The sequence below is a fragment of the Nannobrachium achirus genome (assembly GCF_963921795.1).
Source record: "Nannobrachium achirus genome assembly, chromosome: 16".
Classification (NCBI taxonomy): Eukaryota; Metazoa; Chordata; class Actinopteri; order Myctophiformes; family Myctophidae; genus Nannobrachium; species Nannobrachium achirus.
The window spans coordinates 41,533,434-41,560,872 of NC_137823.1; the positions used below are offsets into that span (position 1 = coordinate 41,533,434).

A 27,439-nucleotide genomic window follows, 5' to 3' on the forward strand; every position below is an offset into this window, starting at 1 on the left:
AATTATTTTATACTTTAACTATTGAAAAATAGCAGATATACAAGCTCACAGCGTGGCACCGAGTGCCGCGCTGCGAGCTTGTAGATCTGCTATTTTTTGAAAAGTCATGAAAACGTTTGCAAATCTTTGAATATGTATTTTATAAGCAAACATTTGTAACTCAAATTTTGCTTCTGAGGGGTCCCTGGAACAAAATATTTTGAGATGGGGGTCTGTGGCCAAATACAAATATATATCGTTTTGGGGGTCCTTGACATGAAAAGGTTTGAGCACCGCTGACATAGAAACAGGTTTTTCAAAAAACCACACATTTTAAAGATTTTTCAAAAATAGATCGACAAGCTCGCAGCGTGCTGTGAGCTTGTGTGCTATAGTCACCTTTACAGTCCAATCCAGATTACAGGTCTTTTTAACCAGACTAAAAGTCTTTAAATTCTCTGTGGTACCCTAATGTTTCCTCTTCATTGTCTGCACCATGACCACAATCCACTTATGAAACTGTCCTATATTCTGAATGGCTTCTAAGGGAATGTACATTGCTAGGCATGACAGAATTGTTGTTCGTATGTTTCTTTCTTCTGCCAAAATGTATAAACACTGTTCCTAATGTGCAATAATGACAATGATGCATTTTCAGATATTACAGCTAATACAGCAGATGATTTTGATGAGGACAGTAGAGAAGTGACCTCATCAACAGACAGAGAAGGCTGCCCCACACCCAGGACGGCACTAAAGTGGTTCTCCTCCTACCAAACTGATCAGACCTACCAGGTCTCGTGGAAAGGTTTGCTTTCATCCCCCAGAGTCCCCCAGATCTGTACTTGGCCCCCTCCTTTTCTCCCTGTACACTAAATCGCTTGGTGCGGTCATCTCTGCTCACAAGCTGTCCTATTACTGCTATGCCGATGACACTCAACTTTTTTTTTATCCCCCCCCCCTGCCACCCAGGTGGAAGAGCACTTTGCCGCATGTCTGGATGATAGCCCACCACCTCAAGCTGAACCCAGACAAGACGGAGCTTCTCTTCTTCCCAGCTAAGTCCTGCCCCATGACATGCAGGATCTAACTATTTCCATAGACAACACCCTGGTGACTTCAGTTCCTCTGCTAAGAACCATGGTGTGGTCCTGGACAGCCAGCTCTCATTCAAGGTAGCATTCAAGGCACACATTGCATCAGTCACCCGATCCTGTAGGTTCACACTCTATAACATATGTAGGATCATCAGACCCTTCCTCACCCAGGAGTCAGCCCAGCTCCTCATCCAAACATCAGTCATATCAAAACTCTACTACTGTAACTCTCCTCACTGGCCTCCCGGCATGTGCAATTAAGCCTCTCTAATCGATCCAAAATGCTGCAGCACGATTGGTCTTCAACCAGCCGAAATTCTCACGTCTCCCCCCTTCCTCGCTCCCTCCACTGGCTCCCTGTTGCTGCCCGCACAGAGTACAAAACACTGATGATGTCCTTCAAAGCAGCCAAAGGTATGCCACCTTACCTCCAAAGCCATATCAATCCCTACAACCCCACCTGTTCACTCAGATCAACTAACACAGGGATGCAGAACAAAACCCTTGCTAAGAAAAAAATAGGACAATGATCCACTCGTCCTAGACTCTTTGCCATCCTGGCCCCCAAACTGTGGAATAAACTCCCTATTGCACTTAGAACGGCAGACTCACTCCCTGGCTTCCGCCATGGTCTGGTGACTCACCTCTTCAGACTCCACCTTGGACCATAGCACTTAACGTAGCACTTGCCTACCCTCAATGACCATGCATGTAATTTAGATTTCAGTTTTTTAGTTTATAATAGGTGCTTGGTCTACCTACCTACGTTTTTACTTAGATTACTATTTCTATGCAATCGATGTATTCGTGTTGATGTATTGATTACCTTGTATTGATGTTTATGTATTGATGCCTTGCTTATTGTAAATCACTCTGGATTAAGAGCGTCTGCCAAATGCCTGAATTGTAAATTGTAATTGTACATTGACCATTTGGAAGTGGCATGGAGGCTACACTTGAACACAGTTTGGAAGAGGCATTCCTTACCAAGATGCTAAAGGATGCTATACAGTATACAGCTTGGTTACCAATGTAAACAGCTTGTCTTCATATTTGGAAGCCATGTCCATGAATTAGTTGTGAGAGGCCTGCAGATTGCAATGCCCCAAGCCAAAAGCTAAGGCATTGGATGGGTTCTGTTCAGTCTCTGCGATAATTGGCAGTCACCATATGTGGAGAAGGCGATGCTTCCTGTATCCGTAATCTGAATCCTGAAATACTGGTTGTTGAATTTCCCGAGCCTGTGCATCTACTATTGTTTGTGTTCAAGAATGTAAATGTGAATACAAATACGTTAAATGTCATTTTAGGCCTACTCAAAATCTATTCAGTGATTTTAAATAACACAACAGAAAAAGGGATAGGTTGAAACAGCTGGCTTGCTCTGCAGGTTTGCCGACTTGTGTAGCCAGACCTTCGGATAATCTGTCTAGTGTCTAGTGATTGCTAGAGGGAGATATCCAATCCTACAATGTCCAACTACGTAAGCCTTGTATCTTGTACAATAATCTTTCATTCCATTCCTTCTCTGGTAGGAATTTCCTTGACAGGAAATTGTGAAGTTTTTTTTAACACTTAAACCTCTGCAATGTATTTGTGGGAAATCTTTTGCAGAAAATAGATCTTTAAGCTTACAATGCGTCAGTTGCGACGACTATATTGTATAGGGCTTAAATGGTTAAACGGATCAAACTATTCACAAAACCACTCCTCATCCACATCTGCACATCATCACAGTACACGTTCATGTTGAACTAAATGTGTTATTCTGGTTCTCTGTTGAATAGTCGTACCTTCCAAAACATCTAGTGTCCTGATTTGACTGGCTCTCAGGTTAACCTTAAATTTAATGAAAGGGGATCAGACAGTGGTGTAAAGTAACTAAGTACATTTACTTAAGTACTGTACTTACAGTAAGTACACTTTTGAGGTATTTGTACTTTACTTGAGTATTTCCAATTTCCAATACTTTTACTTCTACTCCACTACATTTTGGATCCAAATATTATACGTTTACTCCACTACAATTATTTGAAAACTTTAGTTACTATACTTTGCAGACATACATTATAATATTATAAAAGATACATTAACCACTTAACTCCTATTTTATAGCTAGGCTGTTTGAAAATAGCCGATCTACTAGATCTGTAGATCTGCTATTTTCAAACATGTTGTACTTTTACTTTTGGTAAGTACATTTTGATGCCAACACTTTCATACTTTTGCTCAAGTGCATTTTGAATTCTGGACTTTTATTTGTAACGGAGTACATTTACAGTGCTGTATTGATACTTTTACTTAAAGGAGTGGTGACGCGCCCCGAAATTTAACATTGTGCTGCAGTAGGTCACGTGGTCTTTCTCCAAACAGTCTGAAAAGGAGGCGGGGCCGTATCAGTTAGTAGTGAATGTATACTTCGTCCGTCGTGCGGTGCCGCGCAATGTATACTTCGTCCGTTGTGCGGTGCCGCGCACAACGTGATGCGTTGTTTAGCAAAAATCGGCCTGATGGTGGCGCTAGAAGAGGGGCATGTGAGAAATGAGGGGTGGAGGTTGTGGTTTTCCACTGCCAGCCAAGGAGCGTGTGTGCAAAGTTTGGCATGGATAGGGGCAACGGTGCCGGAGATAAGAATATGGCAAAAGTGTGAATAGATAGATAGATAGGCCTACCTTTATTGTCCCAATTAAGGGATACTGAATGAATGAATGGCGTGACGTGACTAACGGACAGCCGGTGGAGCTTTTCATAGTAACTTACGGTTCCAAAAAACAATGATAAAACCTTGATGAGGGAATGTTGTACTTATGGTTTGATATGTGATAAAACAGCCAGATCAAGAAGATCAACTTTGTTGTGAATCTTAAAACTCACACAAGTCGGTACACATTATCTCTGGGGTCATGGTGGCCTATATAGATTGATTTTGTGTTTGTGCCTGCGTTTGACCTTGTAGTGCAACCAAATGAACAGCAAGAGTCAGGGGTGTCGCACCAAATTCTGGGCCCTGGGTACTTTAACTATTGAAAAATAGCAGATATACAAGCTCACAGCGCGGCATTGAAGTCTTTCAATATTTCAAATCAAAATGATATCTATTTGGCCACAGACCCCCCATCTCTTCCAGGGACCCCCAGAAGCAAAATTTTATTTACAAAACAGTAGACAATAAGGTGGTGCATCTCATCGAATGATTGCAATCTGTTGTGATGTGGATGAGAATCTGTGGCCTGACAGACAGGAACATCAGGAAGTGTTTTTTGTTTCTTCTCCCCCCACCCCTGTTGCTGTAATAAGTAGTCTTGTGTCTTTATAAAAATTACATGGTCTGTCAATATTACAGTAGGCTACAAACTAAAATGTTGATATAAATCCTGTTCAATCTCTTTAATCTCACCATACATTAACGTGTAACTTTGTCGACAACTGTTCAAATTGATATACTCTATATGCCATACAGAAAAAGTGCAGTATATTTTCAATCATCGTGAGCCCTATAGCCATTTGCATAAAGAATACACACTTAGTAACAAGATGACTAACCACGATTGTTTCTTATCAATGGTAAAAGGATTTGTCATTTGTAGTGTACTAATTAGTCTTATAAACGAATTATTTTGAACATGTTACAGGCTTTTGTGGGTAATCCATTGCTGTCTGTGTAAATTGTTTGGAGAAATTGATTGTTTGGATACTTTCTTAACAGTTTGCAAAATAGTACACAGTAGGTACAATTGGGGGGCTATAGGGGGGCTTCACCTCCCAGTGAAGGATTAGCTCCCCTAAGCCCTCCCTCCCCAATTGCCATGAAAAATACGTATGGAATAAATACATATATAAATATGTGAAAGACAATTGACTGACTTATTGCGACCGATGGTCGCAGTTTAGTATGTGAAACGGCACATGCTGACTCCGTCCGTCTGGATGTGTACACTTTTTTGGAGCTGTGTGAAGCACAGGCTCCCTATACGTGGCCGTGTGGGTCTGTCTGTCTGTCTGTGTGTGTGTATGTAGCCTGAACTTCCTAAACTTCGGCACGCCACTAGTCCCACAGTTTTGCCACCACACACTCGCGCCATATGTCAAATCGACCGGCTTACTCGGGAATCGTGGGCTATTACTTTTCTAAGAGAAAGGTTCTATAGTTTAATTGAAATTAATTTATTAGTGAATTAATTTTCCCCATTGACTTATAATGGGAATTGCAAAAACTCACATTCAATTATTTGTCTCTCGCAAACCATAGGGGCTAGAGTTTCAAGACTTGGAGAGGAGGTTCATAATGATTTCAAGGATTAAATAAAAAATAATTGTGTCATTTGGCCGCATGGTGGCGCCATAACACCCCACTTTACGTTTTGGCCTGTAACTCTTGAACCGTAGGTCAGAAAATTAAAAATATTTTTTCCCTGGATTCCTTGGGTCATGACGCATCTCCCCATATAGGCCACGCCCATTTGCGCCATGATAGATTTTCCGCCATCTTGAATTTTCTCCAAAACACACTTTTTGCTCCTTTTCCTACATATTTTCTTCAAATGTCACAAAAATCGGTACACATGATCCACACACACACACACACACACACACACACACACACACACACACACACACACACACACACACACACACACACACACACACAGCTCCACTTCACACGGGTGTGATTTTTTTACAGTCTATGGGTTTGCCGCTCTGACATCATGCTCTGACATCACTGTGATGTCAGGGGAACCACTCTAACAGATATGGGTTTGCTGCTCTGACATCACGCTCTGGCTTCACTGTGATGTCACACTAACAGAATCCCTTTTATGCCTAGCCTGGCGTTGCTCATACTAATTCCTTACTGCGTGACGGATATTAGTCTGGATTTGGGAGCAGAACTTTCATTTCCAAGGGGTGGTTTAAAAAAATGTCAAAGTGACATGCTCTTAATTGCTCCCTCTGAACTTCAAAGGGGTTGTGAGCTGCGGTAATTGATTGAGCCACACAAGTGTCAATAGCTCGTTAGTTCAATGTAAGCATCAAAGACTACGATCTGTTTGATGTCTGTAATAGAGTAGAGGGGGGAATGTGCTTGAATACACACAGACTCGCCTGATTGGCTGAATGGTTCTGAACCAGGCCACCACCCACCACGTGCCCCAAGCCTACAGCCCTGATTGGCTAGCCCTTTCTGAGGGCTGGTGGAAAAAGCTTCTTTAATGTGGAGGGCCAGACTACACAACACCACCACTACCGCCAGGGGGTGGTGTTGTGCAGTCTGGTTTATTAACCAGGCTATTTTATGCCCATATATGGAGTTCCCTGACGTCATCCTTATTAAGCCCATATCTAACAGGACTTCATATGGGAATGCCCATATATGGAGGCCACATCGGCCACATACCACACTAACAGAATCCATATGGCCAAGACAGCCCATATCTGTGTGGCTGGTTCTAGAGACAGGGATCTCCATGTATGGGCATAAAAGGGTATGATATACAGATGACTTTCACATAACGAATAACTGAGTAAGCATGTTTGGGCTCTCACAGCATATCTCCATATACAGTAGCCTACATGGATCTCCATATATGGGTACCAGGGGTAACTGGTCCGATTTACATCACTGGCCAGATGGCCAAGACATGGCGTCTTACTAGTATGTAAACCATACGGACAGTTTCTTCTGCATGTCACTATGCTGGAAAGCGTCTTCAACCTCACCCTATCCGATCATCTATAGTCCAAAGATTTGGAGCTGGCATCGGCTAATGATCTGTTCTGTTCAGTTATCCATACTCTAAAAAGGCCAGTCAATCAGAATTATCTGGAGCTGCGTGCGTGCGTGCGTGCGTGCGTGCGTGCGTGCGTGCGTGCGTGCGTGCGTGCGTGCGTGCGTGCGTGCGTGCGCACTGCCTGCAGCTCATTATGCCGTTGTGTGGTGAAGGGCTTACAATTTACAATTTTACAATTTACAATTTAACCATTTAGCAGACGCTTTTAATCCAAAGCGACTTACAATAAGCAGATAATACATCATTATAATAAGCAAGATGTCAGTATATCAACAACAATATAACAATGCATAGGAATATCATTCTAGAAAAACAATAACAATACTTTTACTTTACTTTATTTGTTTATTTGGACAGGACAGTACCAGTTCATGAACACAGAGATAATGACATATTGCATAATACAACATACAAATATCTTAGTGTAAACCAGCCGGAGTTAGCTTAAAGCTAAATTTCATCCGTTGTCCTCAGGACATAAAACAAGAAACAAAACAAGACTAACAAAAACAAGAACAGAACAGTACAGGGCGAACAACAACACAACAAAAACAAGGTGCTTGGCGCAACTGCTTGCCTAGTGCGACACGGTGCCTAGTGCCAGAAGTAAGTTAAAAACCACTTAGGAGAGACTAACCTGGCAGAGTAATTCGTACAGGCATTAAATAATTTCTTATAGGTGGTTACATGTTTGTGAGCGTTTTTGGAGCTGTGTGAAGCACAGGCTCCCTATACGTGGCCGTGTGGGTCTGTCTGTCTGTCTGTGTGTGTGTGTGTGTATGTAGCCTGAACTTCCTAAACTTCGGCACGCCACTAGTCCCACAGTTTTGCCACCACACACTCGCGCCATATGTCAAATCGACCGGCTTACTCGGGAATCGTGGGCTATTACTTTTCTAAGAGAAAGGTTCTATAGTTTAATTGATATTAATTTATTAGTGAATTCATTTTCCCCATTGACTTATAATGGGAATTGCAAAAACTCACATTCAATTATTTGTCTCTCGCAAACCATAGGGGCTAGAGTTTCAAGACTTGGAGAGAAGGTTCATAATGATTTCAAGGATTAAATAAAAAATAATTGTGTCATTTGGCCGCATGGTGGCGCCATAACACCCCACTTTACGTTTTGGCCTGTAACTCTTGAACCGTAGGTCGGAAAATTAAAATTATTTTTTCCCTGGATTCCTTGGGTCATGACACATCTCCCCATATAGGCCACGCCCATTTGCGCCATGATAGATTTTCCGCCATCTTGAATTTTCTCCAAAACACACTTTTTGCTCCTTTTCCTACATATTTTCTTCAAATGTCACAAAAATCGGTACACATGATCCACACACACACACACACACACACACACACACACACACACACACACACACACACACACACAGCTCCACTTCACACGGGTGTGATTATTATTATTTATTTTTTTTTGAGTCTGCTTGTTTCCATTGTGGTCCTATAAGTATTCAATTCATCAACAAATGCACTCACTGTTATGCGAATGTTAATTTACTTTTTGAACTGATAAAAACTGTAAAGGTGTCAGTGAAACTCGCTTTCAGTGTGATAGGAATGTACATTCCAGAGATTGTAGTAATTAGCCCTTAAAAGTAGGCACACTTGTTCTGCACCTTTTCTGACTTTCAGATAAGTACTGTATAGTTTCGTAATTATCTTCCTTCAATCAGTCACATCACAAGTTTACAGGTGTAAAAGAGTAGCCTACAATCATTTTGCAATTTCAAAAAAGTCATAATATACAGAGAATAGTGCAAGAAAAAAAGAAAACTAAATGGATAACAAAAGTAGGCCTACAATGTCAGATAAGGCACATGGTCAAGACGCAAATAAATGAGGCAGAAAATCACAGGAGGATGGAGGTTGGGGGTGGGGGATTCCAACATTTTGTTTGTTTTATTCTGAGTGAGAAGAAATCCACCTCCCCAATGCCACCCATGACAGGCTTTAAAAGGAGCCTTGAGGAAATGTCTTCAAAAATGTTGCCACTATTCTCCAGCCTAGTCGTGCTGCTGATGAGCAGCATGCTTGGATGTGTGGGCAGCTGTGACCTTGGACTGGACACTTGTGGCGCTCATTTACCGGGAGACGTAATTATTGGGGTGTTGATGCCATGCCACGCCAAAGTAGTCTCTCTTAATAATCGAACACGGCCTGACAGCTTCACATGTTCAAGGTAAGGGAAATTAATCTTGTAAAATGAACATATTAATTACATGTATATATGAAGAATATTGGTACTGTATGTAGGCCTATTTGGGCACAAAAACCACCTGAAACGATTTTGTGCCAGGGACCACCAAAAGAGAAGATTTATGGTTATTTTCAAATATCTTGAGTAAAAATAAGGTGAAGGACAGCAGTTAAACCAATTTTGATGCCGTATTAATTCATTTCACTGCATGGGGACCCATTGGAACCCACTCAAGAACCCCCGGCCCTGGGGGTCCCCCGACCCCACTTTGACAACCACTGTTGTAGTAAATTATAATTATAATTCCAATTTTTATAATTCCAATTTTAAACTATGGATTTGGTCACTAAATGAATAATAAATGAGGAAATTAATACTATTCTTTTTATTTCAAAAAATCTTTTCACAGTTTTGATTTGGTGCCATTTGTAAGATCCTTGGCTATCATTCACACCATTGAAGAGATTAACGCGTCTGGTTTCCTACCGGGTGTGCGTTTGGGATATCTGATGTGTGACACTTGTTCCGATGCTATCAAATCCTTGAGAAACGTGGAGCGCATGCTGGCGGTCAATGGCTCTCTGAGCATTCTGTGCGACTACACTGAGTTCAGGTCACCAGTGAAGGTCATCATAGGAGCACGGTACTCCGAAGTGTCCATTGCTGTAGCTAAGCTACTCGGAGCGTATCTGATCCCTCAAGTAAGTTACAAGTTCATGGACATGTTAAATGGTGCATTTATATAGGCCTATTGCCTTTATCCAAGGTGTTTTACAGAGATTGTGCATTACATTCACCCATTCACACACACACATTCATACACCAGTGGCGGAGGAAACCATGCAAGGCAACAACCTGCTCACTGGGAGCAACTAGGCGTTCAGAGTCTTGCTCAAGCACTATTCGACACTAACTCTGGGGAGCCTGGGATCGAACTGGGAACCCTTCGGGAACCCTCTGTGTTCTAAGATGGCAACTCTACCCCTGAGCCACTGCCTCCCCCCGTGCTGTGATCAAGAAATGCTATTCACTGAGTGGGCGGCCATAGCTGAGTGGTCAGAGCCCCTGGTTGTCCCAGGTACAATTCCAGGCCAGTCGATGTATGTCCCTGAGCAAGACTCTTAACCAGTGTGCCATAAATCCAATGGCTGCTCAATGTTCCTTGTTGTTTTTATAGCATGGGTGAATGCAGAGAACAAATTTCACCTATGTGTATATACCAGTAAACATACACGTACTGTATAATGTGACAAAAAACACCCCAAAGGTGTGGGGACTATTCTATTCTATTCTATTCTATTCTATTCTATGAAGAATATGTTGATCATTAATGTGTCTACATTGTACCATTATTATGATTTTTTTTTTCTTCCTTTTTTAGTTAAGTGGCTCCGCATCTTCACCCGCACTGAGCGATAAGTTGCGCTACCCAAGTTTCTTGCGCACCGTCCCCAGCGATGTACATCAAACGAAAGCAATTGCCAAACTCATGGCTCGTTTCAAGTGGAACTGGGTAGGAGTTGTGTATGGAGACGATGACTATGGAAGGGCAGCCTTTCAGAGCTTCCTCCGAGATGCTGATGAAATGAAAATTTGCACAGCCTATCAGGAGATGGTGCCCCACAACCTGGACCATGAGCACAGCATGCAGCGAATCAAGCAAGTGGTGGAGAAAATACGGTCTTCCGGTGCCCAGGTAGTACTGCTCATTCTCAAGGGAAAACTTGTGGAGGACCTTTTCCAGTTGATGATCCTGAACAATATTAAAAGAACCTGGATTGCCAGCGATATCTGGTCAAAGAACCGCCCATTGGCACAGATGGATGGCATCAATGAGGTTGGGGACATCCTTGGTTTCGCGTTTGTGGCGCGCCACAAAGAAACTTTCGATAACTACCTGAGGAACATGAGAGCCAGCCCTGGAGGATACAACAACTTCATCAAACAGTACAAGAGCCTGAGGTTCAACTGCACCCCAGAGTGTTTTGTGAAGGAGCCTCCATCCTACTGTCCCACACCCGATCTCCTGGAAATAAAATCTGATGCTGCATGCAGTTTCACAAACTACCTAGATGTTAATGATGACTTCCTTACAAAAGCTTTGGACACAAGTGAATCCTACAACGATGTAGTGGCTGTATGGGCCATAGCCCATGCCCTTAAGAACCTTCTTAAATGTAACGCAACCTCTTGTCGTGGGGAGATTAATTTCCAACCATGGAAGGTGAGCATTAACATGAAAACATATGAGCAAAAATAAGATTAAGTGCAGATAAAAAAAAATTATATGTTAAACATTTCAACACATGATAAGTAGTTACCAAGAAGTGCAAGTGTCAAAATGTCATGATCCAGCTAATAGCTCTAACAAATATTGCTGTTCCTAGAATATCGATTATTGATACATGTGTGTATTTGAGTTACAAAGTGACCAACTTGCATGTGTTTTTTGCAGCTTCTTGCTGAACTGAAAAGGACAAACTTCACTTACCACAACCAGAGACATTTCTTTGACAAAAACGGTGACTTTGTCAATGGTTATGATATGATAATGTGGGATAAGAATGGAGACCAGAGAAACTTTAAAAGAATTGGGATCTACCATGCACTTGATGGGCGAATTGAGCTTGTTGGAGACATGAGCGAAATAAATTGGCTTTCAACAGCAAATAACTTGGTAAGACAATAAAATGGACAGAGTGATATACAGAAAATGGAAGCCCCATTCATGTCAATAACATTTTAATTATATATTGCAAAGTGTTGAAAGTAATGTACTTTCCCATTCCCACTTTAGATTCCTGAATCTAGATGCTCAGAATCCTGTCGCCCTGGTTTCGCAAAGAAGATCATGAATGTGTCCTGCTGTTACGACTGCATTTCATGTTTGGAGGGAACCTATTCTAATGGCTTCGGTATGTATACTAGAATTTGTATTTTTCCCATTCCATCTGTAATTGCTTTGCAAAATAAACAGATTAAGAAGTGTACTGCAATACACTAAAGCAGGGGTCTTCAACGTTTTCAGGCCGGGGACCCCCAAACTGATGGGGAGATGGAGCAGGGACCCCCTACCACCTCGTAGGGTGGGGGGGTCGGGGCTACGACATATTTTTTTATTTTAAACATGTACAAGTTACAGCGAGCAGGGTGGGCCGTATCACTACCATTTCTAAACATACTATTATTAACTGAGAATCAATGTCAATAATATCAACAATCTGTCAATTGCATAGTAATCATGTATTCAAGCTATTCAAAATGGATAGAATCATGATTTATTTTTTAACATAAATGTGAAAAATGGAAAAAAAAATGGAAAAAAAAAACATTTTTTGAAATCTTTTTTTTTTTTTTTTTTGCAATAATTTCGCGGACCCCCTGCAGTACCTCCGCGGACCCCCTAGGGGTCGCGGACCCCCTGTTGAAGACCCCTGCACTAAAGCACTTATTTTATACAAAACTCTTATTTAGTGCTACAACTATTCTCTACTTAGATTCACCTGTTTTAACTGTAACCTAGCTTAATCTCACCTACTGTAACCCCCAATCTTCCTGCAGATCTTAATGACTGTCAAAAGTGTCCTAATGGAACGTCATCCGAGAAGGAGTGGGACCATTGTGAACCAATAGTGACGATCTATTTGAGGTGGAAAGATCCTCATTCCATTGCTCTTGTGGTGTCCGCAGCCTTTGGCGAATTGCTGCTGCTGGTGATCTTAATCGTCTTTTTGGTGCACAGAAATTCACCGCCCATGAAGCGAGCTGAGGTGAGAATGTCCTGCACGATGATGAGTGGCCTAGCTGTGAGCTTTGCCAGTGTCATATGTTTCATGGACAAGCCCAATGTCCACCTGTGCCGGGCTCGGCAGATCATGTATGCCATGGGCTTCACCCTTTGTGTCTCCTGCATCCTGGTCAGAGCTTACCGAACATTCCTGGCCTTCCTGCCCTTTGGTCAAATGAGACACAGGCGACTAAATAAACTTTATAGACCACCTCTAATCATCAGCATTGTGACTGCTATCCAGGGACTCATCTGTATCCTCTGGCTGGTCTTTGATAGTCCTGACGTTGACACCACTGCATCACCACAGAGCCTTGAGAAACTTATCCAGTGTCATGTAGGCAAAACATTCATAGGTTTTGGTGTCATGTTGGGCTACATAGCCCTGCTTGCTTTGGTTGGCTTCCTCCTGGCTTTCAAGGGCAGGAAGGTTCCTCAGGAGTTCAGTGAGACCGGCTACATCATCTTCAGCATGCTGATGTACCTCTTTGTGTGGGTGTGCTTCATCCCCATTTATATCCTCAGGACGGAAGAGTCTTCCGCTGTGCAGGCCTCAGCCATCTTAGTGTCAAACTATGGTGTCATCTTCTGTCATTTCTTACCCAAGTGCTACGAGGCACTATTCAGGCCACAAGTTGACAGACTGGAGAAGAACCTAAGGAGGTGGACTGTTATCAATGCCAGTCCATCAGTTCCAATTCCAAACCCAGATTTAGACAGAGATCCAGGAAACCCAAACACAGGCCCACCAACGGTCTCACAGGGGATTCCAAGCTCTTATGGATCAACAGATCTATCTGGCTATTACTCTGCTACAGGGAGCTTAGAGATGCTAGCTGATGCAAGCCCTGCAACTCCAGTAGTTCCCATTCCAAACCCAGATTTAGAAAGACAGCCAGATAACAAAAACACATACTTAGAGACAGTCTCACTGGGGACTCCAATCACTTCTTCATCAACAAAGCGATCTGGCTATCACCCTGCTTCAGTGAGAATAGGGACATTAGGAGATGACAGTCCTGCTAGCTCAGAGGTTTCCACAGGCATACAAGTGAGGAAGAGACGTAGGAGCATTTCCCTCTAAGAATTGTGTTGTCAAAATGTTGCACGTATATCATTATTTGGCAGTGGATTGTCCTGGTGGGAAATCTTTGTATGTTTGATTCTTGTATGTAAATAAATAATTGTTGATATACTCTGTTAATGTTAATGGGAAAAGGATATGAACATCTGGTATGTTCACTAAGGGATTGCTGACCATCACAGCATATTCACTACAGATGATCATTTTCAGAAGCATTAATACATCCCTATAATATAAGCTCCATGGCAGGGATTTCATGGAGGCCATGAAGGCCATGGCAGTGGCTCCTCGGTTTGCCTTTTTGCCCCTAAAAAAGAGTGCTGTCCCAGCAAATTTCACAGTTTTCTCCTGACTCTTTTCTATCAATATCAACCAATGTCTTTTGTTGGAATTCTGAATTCTTAATACACTCCCCCCTTCCCCATCTTCAAATGAATCCAGTGAGTAGTCCAGGGCTGAACATGTATTAATATACAGTACCTGTGTATACTGTTATTGATGGTGCTTCGTATTGTTATTTCTTACCTCTATTTATGTATTGCTGTATCTGACAGTACTTTACTTCCACTGTGTCTGTAACTTTTGCAACTCTTTAACTGCTGTGCTGTGTCTGGGCGACTGAAAGTCCCTCACGGGATCAATAAATGTATCTATATACAAGCCTGTTTCCATAACCATTTTGTCCAATGGTGCATAAACTTGGGTTTATTAGGTCACAGAATCGTGAAAATGTTAATGTTTAATTTAATAATTTTATAATAATAATAATAATTTAAGCATTTGGCAGTTGCTATTATCCTGAGGAGAAAGAAGATAGCTCACTGTTACTGTAATGTCCTTTCCAAAAATGTATTGAGCCTCGCCTAGCCTACAAGGCTGTGCACCTAAAGCATTTTGAGAGTGTTGTGCGGGCATTCCAATTTTAATTATCCAGATTGACTGAAAATGTTTGTTTGTTTGTGCTTACTAATGTGTGTGCTGTAGGCCTATGTATGTATGCATATGATTGAACATTGGTATACTTGTCTTTCTAAGATCGATTAAAACACATTCTTTTTCCAGTGCACACAGGACAAAACAAGCGAAATGTTTTGACTGCAATGTACCTGTGGGAGACCCAGGTGTCCATGTGTGGAAAGGTGTCTAAATGTGATTAATGCATGCGGCAGCTAAATGTGATGAATGCATGTGGCGTATAAATGTGATGAATGCAATAATGCATGCCACTGTATGTTAATTCACCATGCATCAATCTCAGATATGAGAGGTACCTTTTTAACAAAGCATTTTCTAAATTATTCTTGAGCCTTTTTTTTCTATGCTCTAATTTTACCTAGTTTTTAATTTGATCAGCCTAATAGGGTCCCATTTAATGTATTTGTTTGCCTCTGTGAGGTTTGCAAAAATATTAAGTTTGTTATTAATAAAATGTATTATATGACTATATGACCAAGGTGTCAACCACTTAAGCCCCACATAATTTACAACTAATAACTGATCCACAGGCTCACAATTGTGTGCTTGTAGATCTATTTTTGAAAATACATTTGTATTAATTTAGTGTTGCCCAGTAACTCAAAAATGGATATCTTTAATTTGAGTAACATACTTTTGTTGTCTACATGCATTAACACACTGCATTTAAGATGTGAGGCATTTTGTTCAAAACTTCACTCCTGCAAACTTTAGATGGCAATCTTAGCCAGTCAGCATGGATAATGAAAAATCGTACAGATCCGTGTTGATCACATGACTATAGAGATAATGTGTACCTATGGTGATTTGCATGATGTTTGGACAAAATCTGTAGGAGTAATATGAAGATTGCAAATCGGCCTCCTGGTGGTGCTATAAAAGGCTGAAGTGAAAAATGCACATTTCTTCCTTGGCCTAGTAATAATGTGCGTGCAAAGTTTCACCGCAATCGCACGCTGTGTTCATGATTTGCAGCATTTTGTTCAAAACGGACGACTCCTGCAAACTTTGGAAGCCAACCTTTGCAAATCAGGATGCAATATGAAAAGCTGACAGACTCGTTTGGTTTAACAGGCCTTCAGCCTGGCGGAGACAATAACTTTGTTGATGTGGATCTTAAAAGTGTGTCAGTGAAACTCCTCAAGCTTCCAGTTTGACAGGAATTTACATTTAAGATTATTATCAAGTTGAAATTCCCAGCATCCTCTTGACATTGGGGAATTACGCAGAGGACTTTCAAAGTAAAAGGACTTTGAAGTTCCGCCTTATATCCACAAGCAATGAATGTCTTTCGCCAGTGTCTTGCAATGAAAATTGCAGCGGTATTTGTGATGTGTTAGACATTACGCTGTGTGTGTGTGTGTGTGTGTGTGTGTGTGTGTGTGTGTGTGTGTGTGTGTGTGTGTGTGTGTGTGTGTGTGTGTGTGTGTGTGTGTGTGTGTGCAAGTGCATGCGTGACAGAGCTAAATGCCTTTAGACATGGGCGGCTCAAGGGTAGAGTGACCGCTCCCCAGAGTTAGTGTCGAAGTGTCCTTCAGCAAGACGCTGGACCCCTATGAGCAAAGCATGGTTTCCTCCACCATTGGTGTGTGAAAGGTGTCTGAGTGGGTGAATGTAATGCACAATCTCTGTAAAGTGCCTTGGATAAAAGTGCTACATAATGCACCATTTACAATCACTAGTATTACCACTGTACCAACCAAAAAGCCAACTAAAATTAGGTCACTCTCAATAAGCTTCACAAAAAATAATCGTGCATCCCTTAAGTTAGTCCAGTTGTTCTCTGTTAACTTTCACAACAACACGATAGCTACAGTAGGCCCTATAGCTTAAAAAGCCACCTGACAAACTGAGCTGTGATTACCCTGATCAGCTTAAATACTTAGGGGTGTGTGTGTGTGTGTGTGTGTGTGTGTGTGTGTGTGTGTGTGTGTGTGTGTGTGTGTGTGTGTGTGTGTGTGTGTGTGTGTGTGTGTGTGTGTGTGTGTGTGTGCGTGCGTGCGTGCGCGTGTGTGTGTGTTGATGCACTTAACCATAACCATCTGTGCATGCTGAAGGTAAACCCATCTTATCTTCTCCAGCTCTTGTGTATCACAAGCTCTGTTACTGTAGGTGACAAGGACACTCGGCAGGTTTGAGAAGCCTGAAGAAAGAAGGACATATATATATATCCGTAAATTATAAAATGGCATTTCTCGAAACTGGACCCTTATTCAAGGAGGCTGGGTGGAGATTTTAGAGTGCTCAACTTTTTTCAACCAGGTAATGAACAAAACTCAACCGGATAGCAAGTAGAACCTCCTATGGACAAGCAAGTGTTAAGACTTTCTCTGCTTTCAAAGGCTTTGGGTTTGTTTCCGCCTTCTTATTTCTTCAATTCAAAGACATATTAACTTTCTTACTGAGATAGCATTTGAATATAAAAATGGGCTGTTCCCCATCAAAGGGAAAGTTGTTCGGAGAGGCCCCAGGGGCTCAAGAGGCCCTGCTCGATGAAACAACGCAGGATAATGTGGATTTCAAATCCGTTGAGGTAGCAGACTGCTCTATAATCGATGAGGGTGAAAACAAGCTGTTGCCTGCCGGAGATCAAAATGTTGCAACGGTTGAATTGACCATGGCACCCCCTGACACGGTCTCATTCCCAGAAGGGGGTGCCAAAGACATTGAGGTGAACATGATGCCACCAGAAGTGGAAAGAAACAGTGAGCCAATGGATAAGGTGAAAAATGTGGAGAAGAGAAGGAAAAATAAAGGCCTAGAGAAAAGCAAGCGGAAAGAAAAGCGGACACATGCCTCGTTGATCCAGGGAAAGGTGGACCTGCCACCACAAATAGTGAGAGCCCACCAGGCAGCCTATGCTTACTTAAACCCCAACATATCCAAGTATGAGGCCTTGCTGGGTCTGCTGGATCAAGCAGCCCAGACAAACGTATCTTTACAGCCCACGATGAAAGCTCTGGTGTTGCGGTTTGAAGAGGTCAACCAGGCCATGGAGGAGATGGCTGAGGAAGGGGAGCTGATGCTGAAAGAGCATGGAGACTACATGGGCTGGCCTTCTGGGATGAATGGCCTTACCATCATGCCTGCCATGGGCATCGTCAACACCTCCAAACCTCCTCCAGACTTGTTGCAGCACATGCTCCAGCATTCAATCGAAAGTCTGAGACACTTGGGAGAGTCAGCTCAAGGGCTTGGAGACACCACCCTGGAGGAGGCCGTGGAGTATTTCTCCTCAGTTTCCAAGCTGCTGACTGACAAGCTGCATGCCAAACAAGCAGCTGAGCAACGTTTGGGCCAAGTGCTGTTACGTGTGGAGAACGCTACCATGAGGAAATTCAACCCAGAGGATATATCCTTGCACAGTGAGGATAGTGGCATTGGGGGAGAGAACGAGTCCCTTGCTGGTTTTGAGAGACACAGGCGCCATCGTGGTAGCGCTGGATCAGCAAGTTGTGAGTCCAGGTCCAGCATCCGCCATGCTCTTGAAACCGCTGCCAATAACTTCCCCAACCAGGCCGGCCTTAATGAGGATGATGAGGAGGAGGATGAAGACGAAGAGGAGGAAGATGATGAGGACGACGATGAAGAGGATGGAGAGGAGGAAGGTGCAAGGTTCGGGAGGAAGAGGTCCAATTCTTCCCCACCAGATCCCAGCCGACCTCAAGCCCTTCACGTGAACTCGGAATGCATGGAAGGTCACCAGGTAAGACGACCTGTGACTGCTGCTCCCTCAGCCAGACCTGGAGTCTTACTCACAACCAGACATGCAGGTGCACTTCTAGAGGGGCAGAAGAGCCAGAAGGGCCTGGACCAAGAAATGAGACAGGTGGATGAAAGATGGGGAGACAAGGAAACTTCAAGGGCACACTACAGTGTCTATCAGGATGGACTGAGGCGTTCTTTAAGCATTTGCGGAGGTGCCAGTTCATTACCCCCACTAGAGCCCCATCCTCCTGGGCACAACTCTGTCCGGAAGCTTATAAATACCTTTAGCCATGGCGTTGATGGCAGGCCAGGCCAGAGCCTCGCAAACCTACCGACTCACATCAGGAGGCCAAGGCGCAGTGGAACATTACTTCTACCTGATATAGGAAATGGAGACAGACCATCGATCACCAATGGAAATAACAACAACAACAGCTGGCCAGATGGACGCAATGATCTGGATGTAGACAGCCTTCCTCCTCCTCCCCTGGAGGTTCTGATGGACAACTCCTTCAGCACAGTAGAAAACTCAGAAGATGATTTAGAGCCACATGAGTATTTGGATCGGGGTCGTCCTCTAATAAACAAAAGGACTGGAGTGTCCCAGCGCCTTAGGGCCTCTGTGCAGAATGTGACATTGCTGCCAAACCGAGCCAGTGTGAGGCAAAGTTCAATGGGTGACACACCTGTGCCCCCAGTCAGGCAGGATGCCGTGGTGGGATCCCACCTTCTACACCACTTTGAGCAGCAACTTGAAACCAAGCTTGACCCGGAAAGCGAAAAGGCCTCCGCACTCTACCAACAGGCGCGCAAGATCATCCACCTGTGTAACGCGGCAGAGTCCACGGTTTGGAAAAACCAAGCAGATCAGTACAGAGCATCTTCACCTCTCCAAGCTGAACTGGGCTCAAGGCAGGGTATCACTGATCATTGTGGGGCAGAGACGCCCCCCTGCAGCCTGCCCGTGATGGCACCTCCTGTCTCTAGAGTCCGCCTGCCACCTTCGTGTCCCACTTCCGTGCACCAGCGATACCCCTGCCCCCCTGCGTTCAGGGCCCAGCCTACGTCAGGAGGACCTCCATCTAGGCCCGCATCAAGGTCGTCCTCGCGGTCGAGCTCCCCCAGGGCCACAACATGGGCCAGACAGAATAGTGCTGAAGAGATCATCCCCTCTGTGTCGTTCGGTGATGCCCGCTCTGTCTTCTGTCAAAATGGGACACAAAGCTCACAGGGGCAGACCTCCCAGGCCAGACCAACCATACGTGGGACCTCTGCCCGACGCATCCAATCAGAAAGGAGGTCTATGACCTTGCACCCAGAGGGTTCCCAAAATGATGGCACATCACTCACACATGCCAAGGAAAAGGATCCTGTTAACTTGTAGGTGAGTAATTTACATGTACCCCCCCCCCCCCCCCCCCCCCCCAGCTCTGGTCCATCGCGTCACCTCCCGGTGACGCTCTGACAGACCCGTCTGGAAATGGCTAGACCCCAGTATCTCAGCCCCTCTGAGCGCTCAACATCAGTCAAAATAAACAAAACTATTTCACTACTCACCAAACCAAAGGTAGTTTTGCGTTGTTAAAAGTCTATTCACCGCGGTGGTGAACCCCTCAGCACCCCACCTACTCTGTAAAATACATTATTTTTGGCATGAAATAAAGTGCATCCAACTCGACCGCCGCTTATTTCCGGGTTGTGAACCATTGTATCTGCGGTGGCCGCTAGGTGGCTCGAGGTGGGTGCGTTTTATTTCATGACAAAAATAATGTATTTTACAGAGTAGGTGGGGTGCTGAGAGGTTTACCACCGCAGAGAATAGACTTTCAACAACGCAAAACTACCTTTGGTTTGGTGAGTAGTGATGTAGTTTAGTTTATTTTGACTGATGTTGAGCGCTCGGAGGGGCTGAGATACTGTGGTCTAGCCATTTCCCGACGGGTCTGTCAGAGCACACACACACACACACACACACACAAACACCCCGCACACACACACACACACACACACACACACACACACACACACACACACACACACACACACACACACACACGCACGCACACACCACATACATTAATTTTATAGCATTGTACCAGTAAGACTCCTTAATTGGGAGATGCTCCTTAATTGGGGGATAAGAGTAGGGCCAAAAGTGTGATGCATAGTATAATTTCAACCTCATGTTAATGTATAATGTGATGTGCCTGTATTCTATTGGCATCAATGGCATTTAATAAAGTTTGATGTTCTTTTAGTGTCCTACAGCTTCTCTCAACATACTTGCCTGTCCCAAATGTGCTTATGTGCAAGTTGTGCAACAGATATAATGCTGTCCCTAGGGCTGTATTTTTAAACATGTTTTATTTTATGCACTATACCAAAATAGCACAAATGTACTCTTTAGAAGAGTAGGCATAATAAGAGCTGTAGGACTTAAATAATGGTTTTATTTGTTGTTTTGCTTTGGTCAAGTCAATTGGTTTGAACATCTCTAACAGATGGCTATAACATCCGTGACATCAACATGTCTTGCCACCTGCATACCTGGCAGGAGCTCAAGTCGTGACACGGTACCACGCATAGCTTATCTGATTTCATACCAGATCAGTAGCTAGTACAGTAAATGTTGGTAAATACCAGGAAGTGAGGATTCCAGTATACAGTAGATAGATATACATGTATAGCCTATAGTAGATTATTTGATTATGTGTTATGAATAAATGAATAAATGTTAATAAAACATTAAACATATCAATTGACTAGGCCTGGGGTCCGAACAACAATCTAATACTACATGAGCTCCATGAGCTAAACAAGTTGGTTGAGATTCCATCATTGATTAATAAGGTGAAAAGAGGGAACAGGTTTATTTAAGAACCTTATGCATTTTGTGGGGAAATAAAGTACATAGATTATCCTAAACCTACATTCAAAAATAGCTGTAAATTAATTTACCAACTCAAACATTTGATTAGTATCATTAAGCGTAACAAAACACCGTTTTCACCTGAACAGAGTTCTAAGAACAGTTTTCCTAAGCATGTTTTCTTTTTTCTTTTTAAGCATTAACTTCTGCACACCTAGAATAAAAAGGCTTAAAGCAGCTGTGTGGGCAAAATACAATGAACATCAACAATAAAATGATTACCTGCACACTGCCTAACCTGCATGGAACAGCATAGCAAACTCTATTTGAAGAAGAGTACCATGCCTGAGGAAGGTTGTCACTGACCGAAACATTGGGTTTCTTCAAATAAAGTTAGCTCCTGTTAGCCGGGGATCCAGTCACCAAAATGGTAGAGGACCTGTGATGTTCTGCCGCACTTTTTATTTCTATTTTATCTATTAGTTTGGTCATTAAGGTCCACAGAATGAGAGGCCTGCTCTGCCGGAAACATCGCGAAAAAAAGTTATGGACATTTGTATATTTCTGTCCCATTGACTCCACTAGAAATATTTAAAAAATAAAAATAAATCTGCTTTAAGTAGCATGTGAGGGGTCAAACTAGGGGTTCTTCATGATTCTGAATCCATTGCAAGCATTTGTTTTGCATGAAAAACATTCCTTTGGCAAAATTTTGGCCACCCAGAACTGTGAAAAGTGGAGAAAAGTGATGACTCATCACTTTTCACAGTGTTTAGTTGCCAATATTTTGCCCAAGGAATGTTTTTCATGCAAAACAAATGCTTGCAATCGATTCAGAATGACAAAGAACCCCTAGTTTGACCCCTCACATGCTACTTAAAGCAGATTTCTTTTCTTTTTTTAATATTTCTAGTGGAGTCAATGGGACAGTGAATATACAAATGTCCATAACTTTTTTTCGCGATGTTTCCGGCAGAGCAGGCCTCTCATTCTGTGGACCTTAATGACCAAACTAATAGATAAAACAGAAATAAAAAGTGCGGCAGAACATCACAGGTTCAACCCTATTCCTTGAGCTTTTGGGCATGTGGATCCCCGACTATGTACCTGATGATTGATTTGATTGATTTGTCTTTAGCAAGGTGTTATGCTTCCAAGGAAGCCCAGCCCATGTGGATTTACAGGACACTTTAAGTGTCCAGTAAATCATCTTACTGCCCAATCTGTACAATGCAGATTAGGCAGTATGCAGGTAAATCTTTTAATGCTGAAGAATTGAATCTTAAAATATATTTTCATATAAAATATACATCCATAACTTAATGTAATTCACCATGAGACAGATCACGGGGCACAACATTTAGAGGTTAGAAAATATCCACACAAAGAATTTCCAGTATGGAACACTGAAATGCATTGGAGCATGGGCATAACCTTTTAGCAGTCACATTAGCTGAATAGTTTTTTCGAACCACTTTTATATAATAATGCAAGGTTATTGTTACCAGCTCAACTGGCCCTGGAGAAGCCGCCTGGCTTAAGCTGGTCTAGATTACTACAACCCCCACGCCACTCTTACCGTAAGCAGTAGCCATCTCAAGTGACCTCTTCACCTGCTAAACCTATACTCCGCTCCTCCTCCCCTTTCTCCTTCTGCTTTCCTATAGGCCAAGTTGTCCCTGACATGGGAGAAGAGCACCAGTTACATCCGAGAGATGTGGCTATTTCAACAGCACTATCTCTGATATGATCTACAAGGACACAACGCCTCGCGGTGCGAGGCGTTGTGTGCTTGTAGATCGGCTGTTTTCACTAGTTTAAATCATTTTTAAAATGATAAAAACAAAACAAACGGTTTTTTGGACATATAAGGTTTCCACCCGACACCAACGAAATATAACTCATGTAATTGGCCCACTGGCTTGTCACTGATCTGAAATGGCTATAGAGAGAGAGAGATCTCTCTCTATAGCGCGCAATGAGGGCCTCTCCAACTCTTTTTCCCAGGCTGAATCAGGGGCCCAGCACGTCCCTGGATATGATGACACGCACGTGAGAGGCCAGGGTCTGTTAAGTGAATTAAAAGATGGTTGAAGAAGCATAGAAAGGGGATTATAGATTAGCAAAGACTCGCATGCTGAAGCCCTCCTTTTCTCTTTCACAGAAGAGAACAGTGTTCTAAATACTACACTACTACACAGTAAAATGCTGTGTTCATTTGACACTGCAGTGTGTACAAAGCCTACATTTGTAAACTCTCTGTGTTACAATAACCTTTGTTCAACATTATGTGACCTATCTTTCTGTGCTTTAAAAAAGATAAATATAAAGAACATTGTATTGTCCATTACATTTAACATAAAATGGAAATTTGCCTTTGGCACACTGGCAGGCAGCCAGTATACAAAAATAAAATGTCAAATGTATCTTTAATTGTTATTTGTAATATTGAGGCTCTGTCAAGTACCTAAACAATATATTGTATATGAATATACAATATATTGCATGTGCTGTACTGAATTCTGTATTCCTTTAAGATGAATTGTTACATACAATAAGTAATAAGTAGCCTTTTTGTGTTTTTGTATCTACAATGTTTGTATTAGCTCACTGTGTTTGCCGTTGGTGTTTGTTAAATGTATTTTTTACCTCAACTGTGTCCCAATAAAAATGGCAAATAAAATAAAATAAAAAAGAAATATGTTTTCTTTTGTATTTTAGAAAATAAGTTTCAAACAAATATTGCAGAGAAAGTTAATAGAGTAACGGCAAATTTCTTTGCACCAAAGAAAATTAAATAAATAACCCAACGCATATCTATGATATCTTGCACACAGTCGAAATGACCATGCCACAATGGTGCTTTTATTTGTAATTTTTCATCGAACGTTATTTAGCCTATACGCAACTGCTTTGGATGTAATGGGCCTATAGAATGAATGAAGATGGACATCCATGTTTTTGTGTCTGTCTGAGAAAAAGTGGTCCTCAAACAGACAGGTGTGCTTGGGAATTTGACAACCACACATTATCATTATTGCAAAAGGACACTATCAAAAAGTAAGTATGTTTTTAGTTTGTTGTTTTACTTTATCAGTAATTAGAATCCCAATGTTTAGGAAAGTGTACCCCATAACATTTTAAAATATACTTTTTATACATACAACTAAACAGGTAACAAGAGTGATAGGTGTTATAGATGGTATTTTGCATGGACATGAATACAAGCATGCCTTGAGATTACTTGCCCTTTTGGTGTTCCTTGGGTTCAAAGGTTTTAGGACAGAGAGGGTATAAATGGTGAATTATTATTTTTATTCAGCATTTATACCCTCTGTGTCCCAACAATTTAATGATTGCATTGTTGTAAAGCTGGGGAATATTGATGGTAAGCCCATTTACTGCATTGTCTGCCATCGTTATGTTGGTTCTATTCTGGGAGATGACATCAGGTGATTGCTGTCACACATAATTCATCAAGTTTGACGGTGTTAAGTGTGAAAATGGGGCCAATCATACTAAAAATACATATATTCATGGAAACATTAAAAGGTTAAATAAAGGTTAAATGTGATGTTGATAAGCACCAGATGATGCTGTGTGCGATAGACCTGTTTTACAGTAAAATGGCGCCATCTTGCGGCGAAATGGATTTGCATCCATTCCGCACAGGATGCACAGGACGGAGAAAAGGTTGGAGCTATGATGTCTGAAATTAGTGACATTACTGTATTTATTTCTGTCCAGGTTTCTAAAATCGTATATTCATTATATTAAGGGTGCAGTAAGTGATTGACTTTCTTTTGTTAAAGGATGACTTTTCAATCTCATCTCATGTTATAGGCTTATGAGATACACAAAGTGGTTCCTGTGTAAATAAGCCGTAAAGCTTACTAGGATGATGTCGATCTCCTTTTAGTTGACCTTGTACCAGTGATGTGTGCTGTCATAAATCAATCTTCATATAATTGGTCCTCACTAATGTTCACTGTGTCTTGATTAAGGTCATGTATATTTATGGAGGAATCACCCAGCTGACTGCATACACTAATGACATCTACAAATTGGACACCACCACAATTTGGTCTGGTCTTTAATTAACACCAGAGGCACATCACCAACAGCTTATTCAGAATGCACTGCCACCATCATCGGGACAAAGTATTTGGGGGCTATGGGGGCTGGGGGGTCCATAGCTCTGGTCCATAGCTGGACCAGAGCTAGGGGGTCCACTACAACAATCGCACAGTGTTTGACACAGAGACCAACTGCTGGCTGAAATCACCTTCCACAATCCGTCTGCCAGAACAACCTGGTGGTCATTCAGCATTTGCCTACAATGGAGAGCTGTAAATATGGTGGCTACAACGGGGACTACTTAAAGGATCTGTGGAAATTCAACCCAGAATCCTTCACCTGGAAAAGGTTGAACTCAATTAAGGGAAACAGGCAGCCCTTCTCAGAGGTATCAGATGTGCTGTTGCATGGTGGGAGATCATGTCATCGTCTTTGGAGGATACAAAGATTATTCCACAACCGCTGATGACCTGACATTATGCAAACTAGCAGTTATTCGGTACGGTGTGGAGCAGAAGGAACTCCCACACAACATCAGGTGGGAACTAGTCAGCCATGACTAAAAACACTAGGAAGGTTCACATGCTCAGTGGAGCACACGTCTCTGCCAGGAAGTGTGACCAGTTTGGAGCGTGACTCCAATAGTTGGTAAATGTTTCAGACAAATGCGACCGACAAACAGGGATGTCTGGTCAAAATAGACTGTTGTTGTGTATTTTCCCTTACAGTCAAATGTGCATTATTAGCCCTCTGGTTATCAACGTGGGGTCCGGGGACCACCAGGGGTCTAAATGGACTGTACAAATGAAACAAAATGGACCCTTAAAGTCAAAGGGGAAGACCACCCATTTACAATATTGTCATTGTCATTAATATACCTTAGAGGAGTTGTGTGGAAATAGAACTCCTCTAAGTTATATTAATGACATAGTTCAATATTGAAAATGGGTGGTCTTCCCCTTTAAAAGAATACTGAGGATTTTCCAGTATCAATGATTCTCAATGTTTTTAACTTTCAGGAACCCTTAGTTTAATACTGTATGCATTAGGCCACGGGCCTCCTCCCCCTTTTTTGTGGTGTCACTGCTCTTGTATCCCACTGGCTCACCTGCCAGCCTACTCCTCCCGCCCAACACTCCCTGCTAGCAGGTTCCATCCCAGCCTGCAGGAATACGTACAATGACAAATATCACCCTCCACCGCCTGGCTTCTCTTCACCGAGCACGTGCCAATTGTGTTTGCATGTTTAGTTATTGGTTTAGTTATTATCTTCAGCAGTCCAACATTATTATGAGATTATGTTTTGCCCATGTGTGTGTCTGTGTGTCCATCTGTCTGACACCATATGTCCGACACCAGTCGGACATATTTTTCTAGTTGATCCTCACTAATGCTCATTATATGGCACCATTTCTGTATACTCGCTCTGTGTCTCAGAGGCAGTGGACGGTTCCAAAACTTTACTCCAATCGTTGGGATTCCAAGAGAATAGAAAGCTTTTCTCTTCAGCATGCTGAAATAGAATTCATATTGTACCGTACGTTTTTCTAAGGGACCTAATGAGTCGACTCTAAATCATTGGAGTTGACTGTAAGGGGTATGCTTGACAAAGTTGTTACAGAATACTACAGTATTTGTGCTTTAAATAGGCATGTCAGAGATACAATTATCCCAGTCCAGCACAATTCCTCTCTTTCCATTCTCGCTCACTTATTTACAACATGACAGGTAAACAATGACCAAATATAATGGCTGGAAAAAAAAAATTAAAGTCCTTGTGTGATGAATTAATATTAAGGGAGCTATAAATATTCACAGCCGTGGGTAATGGTCACAGCGACTACACATAACAG

The 27,439-nt window shown here is 42.4% G+C and overlaps 1 protein-coding gene across 1 annotated transcript in view; it reads left to right on the plus strand.

Annotated features, from left to right (window-relative positions):
- Positions 1-17,048, plus strand: part of olfcb1 (olfactory receptor C family, b1) — a gene marked incomplete at both ends in the record, with an annotated part of 34,659 nt that extends 17,611 nt beyond the window's left edge. The window contains 5 exons of the mRNA XM_080744937.1: positions 9,496-9,787; positions 10,468-11,310; positions 11,884-12,001; positions 12,648-13,536; positions 17,045-17,048. Of these exons, the coding sequence (XP_080601063.1) occupies positions 9,496-9,787; positions 10,468-11,310; positions 11,884-12,001; positions 12,648-13,536; positions 17,045-17,048 (2,146 nt within the window). The remainder of the gene's footprint in view (positions 1-9,495; positions 9,788-10,467; positions 11,311-11,883; positions 12,002-12,647; positions 13,537-17,044) is intronic.
- Positions 17,049-27,439: the final 10,391 nt, after the last annotated feature.